Genomic DNA, 4,305 nt, shown 5'->3' on the forward strand with positions numbered 1-4,305 from the left:
ATAAAGTGGCAAGAGAGCAGAGCGTTTTAGGGTGTAAGGTTTTACTGAGTTAACAACATTTCTGCATTATTAACTGGAGAAACACCCTTAAAAACTCGGCTGGTCATGGAGAGAGAGATAGATAGATGGATAGATAGAGAGAGAGAGAGAGAGAGAGAGAGAGAGAGAGAGAGAGAGAGAGAGTACAGAAATACCTCGTTATACATTAAGGTTGCGTTCCTACGTGGCTGAACGTACAATGAAATTACGTACAACGAAACCTAATTTACATGTAAATATAGGGATTAAGTTCCTGGACCACTGGTAACCCCCTTCTGAATTTTTTCTGGTGATCTCACATGTCTAAAACATTGTTTTACTACCTTTTACCTCACGTTTTATGTATATATACATGTATAAAGATGTAGAAGGTGTAATATTAAACAATATGATAAGCTAACTCAAATTTACCTAACCTACGTAAAAAAAAACATGTAAAATACAGACACTTACACACACGTACATCAAACACATCATCAGCCATCCTCCACAGCCTCCACGTCATCCACTTCCTCCATCCTTATCCTCTGCTGCTGCCACCACCTCCTCCACTGCTGGCACCACTTCTTCCTCTTCTTCCACCTTTCGCCTTTTGGCACCTGGCTCGAAGGAGGTGATTTCTGTCTGTTTCTTCTTCTCCTTGAGGAGGACATGGTAAATACTGATGGCCTGCTTCACCATCTGCCGCGCCGAACTTCCTGTCAGCGACTCAGCATCTATGTCGTGCTCTAGGAACTGCAGGACAGGGAGGTCAGGTGTTGCAGTTCTTCAGTGTGGTGGTGCGCGTGAAGCTCGAGTAAGTCCTCGTCAGTTAGGTCCTGTGTGTGGGATTGCAGCAACTCATCCACATCCTCCTCCCACACCTCTTCCCCGTTGACGAGTGCCGCCTGATTCGCCAGGGGCACACACTCGCAGCGGACAGCTGCGTCGGCCTCGTCAGCAGAGAAGCCCCTGATGCTGTGGACCACTTCAGGCCACAACTTCCGGCAGACAGCGTTGGCGGTTTTTTTTTTTTTTTTTTTACGGTAAGGCCTATAGCGCCTGTAGGCACACTTGAAGAGTGTATGGGAAGCGCTGTTCAGATTCCGCCCATTAGTGGCGCAGGCAATTTTATTTAGAGTGGTACCCATATTAGGGCCCATATCACCGCCCAAGCTCTTCTCGAGTGTAACCACCTAGAACCTGGGTATCATGGTGATATGTAGGTAACTTTAAACCACTCGCCAAATGGCAAAGTGTTTTAAGGCTGTACGTGGTGGGATTCGAACCTACGCGTGGACGTCTGCCCGATCCAACGCTCACCTCCTTATCCACTATGCCACGAGATGACTGACGTCATCTCGTCCCATGGCTCGCGGATGTGTTCCAATGCCTGGCGGATGTTGAAGGCCTTCCAGTGGTCCCGTACCGACATGCCCCTACCATCCATGGCCTCTTTCAGCTCCCGCAGTGTCCTCCGCGTGTAATGGAGCTTAAAATTTGCGATCAGGCCCTGATCGCAAGGCTAAAGGACGGACGTGGTGTTGGGCGGCAGGAAGACAACCTGGACGTTGTCGCACCAGTCATTCATGTTGGGCTGGTGATCAGGTGCGTTGTCCAGGTTTTGGCTTTTGTGTACCTACGGACAAGGGAAATGGAAAATTAAGAAACAGGAATAAAATAAAAAATCATCATTATCATCATACGCGTGGCAGCACTTTGCCACCCATCACCACCACCACCACATGAATATTTTTTTTTCATAGCTTTCTATAGATTTATAGATATACATCTTACCTTTCAATGAAAGGCGAGAGGTAGGAGGTCACGTAGTCATGAAACAGCTTCCCCGTGACCCACGCCTTCCTGTTGCTACGCCACACAACCGCCTTTAGGACGCCCTTGAGAGCCCTGACTTACCTGGGGTTCTCGGAGTGGTAGACTAGAGGGGTTTCAGCTTCACATCTCCTGAAGCGTTGCAGCCAAGAGTCAGGGTGAGGCGGTCCTTGGCAGCCTTGAAACCTGGTGCAACCTTCTCCTCCTGGAACAAGAAGGTCCTGAAACAATGGGAAAAATATTGTAAGTCAAAAATCATTAATGAAAAAAAAAAAAAATGTTATTAATCACACCTAAAACATCCGTACATTTTTATTTCATTGTTTTGTAACTTTAATACTTTACACACCTGCTGGGCATCCTCTTCCAATAGAGATCCGTCTCTTCGATATCAAAGAACTGACGGCGGTCGTAGCCATTGAACTGCACCACCTTCTGCAGCGTGGCAGGAAACTCCTGTGCTCCAACAGTGTCCGCAGCGGCTGCCTCGCCCTGAATGCGGAGACTGTGAAGTCCAGCCCGTTCCTTAAACCGGCAAAACCAGCCGTGGATGGCCTTGAAGGTGGCAGGAGGCGCCGAAGGAGACGCAAAAGAAGTGGAGGGCTGTTGCTGTTGCTCGTCGACAAGACTCGAGTACAGCGACGAAGCTTCATCACAAATAAGGCCCTGGCTGAGAGGCTGATGTCGCTGAACCCGGTCCTCGACCCACGAGCACAGCATGCATTCCATCTTATCTATCTTCTCATTTCTCGTCCTCACCACCTTCAAGCGCTCAGCGTCAACGGCAGTCTTGGCCAGTCCCTTGTACCGGTCCCGCTTGCACCACATCGTGCTGACGGTGCTGCCTGCAAGTCCCAGCTCCTTCACCGAGCTGGACACCCTGGCACCCTTCTTCATCCTCTCGATGATGTTGAGCTTCACCTTCAGGTCCAGAGCCTTGTGGGCCTTCTTCTTGGGAGACGGTGAGGGCACCATAGCAGCGGCGAAAATGTGGCGGTAAGAGAGGCAGGAACATACGTCTTCACTCTGTGATTGCAGCGAGAAGTGGGACGAGCGAGAGGAGCTTGGTTGCGAGGCGCTAACGTTCAGTTGGTATGCTAGGTTGCACAGCGGACGGCCAGCGCGTTCAAATACATACGTACGTTGTACGCAAGAGCGGGCTACAGTTTAACGTATCTCGGGGTATTTCCTAACTTTATCTTGTACGCAAGAACGATTGAAAGTACATTGATTGGATGTATAACAAGGTATTCCTGTAATCCCACGTGTAGCAGCCCGCCTCAGACAAGACAACACACACACACACACACACACACACACACACACACATATATATATATATATATATATATATATATATATATATATATATATATATATATATATATATATATATATATATATATATATATATATATATATATATATATATATATATATATATATATATATATATATATATATATATATATGTGTGTGTGTGTGTGTGTGTGTGTGTGTGTGTGTGTGTGTGCGTAGGAGAGAGGGCCAGCCAAGGACAAAAGATATTAAAAAAGAAGGCCCACTTGGGTGCTGGTTCTCCAGAAAAAAGAAAAGTGTTAGCCAAGATTAACGAGCAAATGTCTTGATACCTCCCTCTTAAAAGAAGATGAGTCGTAAGAAGGCGGAAATACAGAAGCAGGTAGAGAGTTCTATATACTGTAGCTATTGCTTTATTTAACACAGTAATGGGCTATTTATCTGTTTTGATTCATGGTTAATTCTGACTTTGCTTCACTCTCTGAGTCTGGAAACACAGGGAATACAGGTAAACATTGGTGAACTGACCTGGGGGGAAGGCATGGGTGAGGTTCCCCTGTGGCCCAATAGTTACATACGTAATTCATTTTAAAAATCATTAGAAGAAAAAAGGCACCTTGACTGGAATGCATTACATTTTTAGACGTAATAAATACTTTAACAAATAATCGAAATATAATAACGTTACCGAGTCTTTTGTTTACAAAACAATGTCCAATGAATGGTCCATAATTTGAAATAACAGCGCCACAAACACATTGTAATCTCAAGAAGGAAAGCACATTCGCACTACGTCATGTTACATCTTCTGAATACGAATATTTATTTATTTTTATTTATTTATTTATTTTATTTATTTTTTTCCAGCCAAATGAAAAAAGACAGATTCCTCGTCGTGTATATATATATATATATATATATATATATATATATATATATATATATATATATATATATATATAATCTTTTTTTATACCGTTAAAATTTTCGAATTCGAAAACATGAATAGTTAGACTGAATTTTATGGAATATTATTACTTGGGTTATGTTTCCCATACCTATCAAGTGTTATATCAAGCCCCAAAACAAAAAAAATTGTATTATATGCAGTGACTAATATGCACATCCCGCCCGCTCTCCTCGATTCCCGCT

At 44.1% G+C, this 4,305-nt stretch overlaps 1 protein-coding gene across 1 annotated transcript; it reads right to left on the reverse strand.

Annotated features, from left to right (window-relative positions):
- Positions 1-1,543: 1,543 nt before the first annotated feature.
- On the reverse strand, positions 1,544-2,829 carry LOC123507614 (tigger transposable element-derived protein 1-like). Its single transcript, XM_045260628.1, has 3 exons — positions 2,204-2,829; positions 1,982-2,075; positions 1,544-1,657 (listed from the first exon to the last, which is right to left on the reverse strand). The coding sequence occupies exons 1-3, from the start codon at positions 2,827-2,829 to the stop codon at positions 1,544-1,546; spliced, it is 834 nt and encodes a 277-aa protein (XP_045116563.1).
- Positions 2,830-4,305: the final 1,476 nt, after the last annotated feature.

The sequence above is a fragment of the Portunus trituberculatus genome, chromosome 23 (genome assembly GCF_017591435.1).
Source record: "Portunus trituberculatus isolate SZX2019 chromosome 23, ASM1759143v1, whole genome shotgun sequence".
Taxonomy (NCBI): Eukaryota; Metazoa; Arthropoda; class Malacostraca; order Decapoda; family Portunidae; genus Portunus; species Portunus trituberculatus.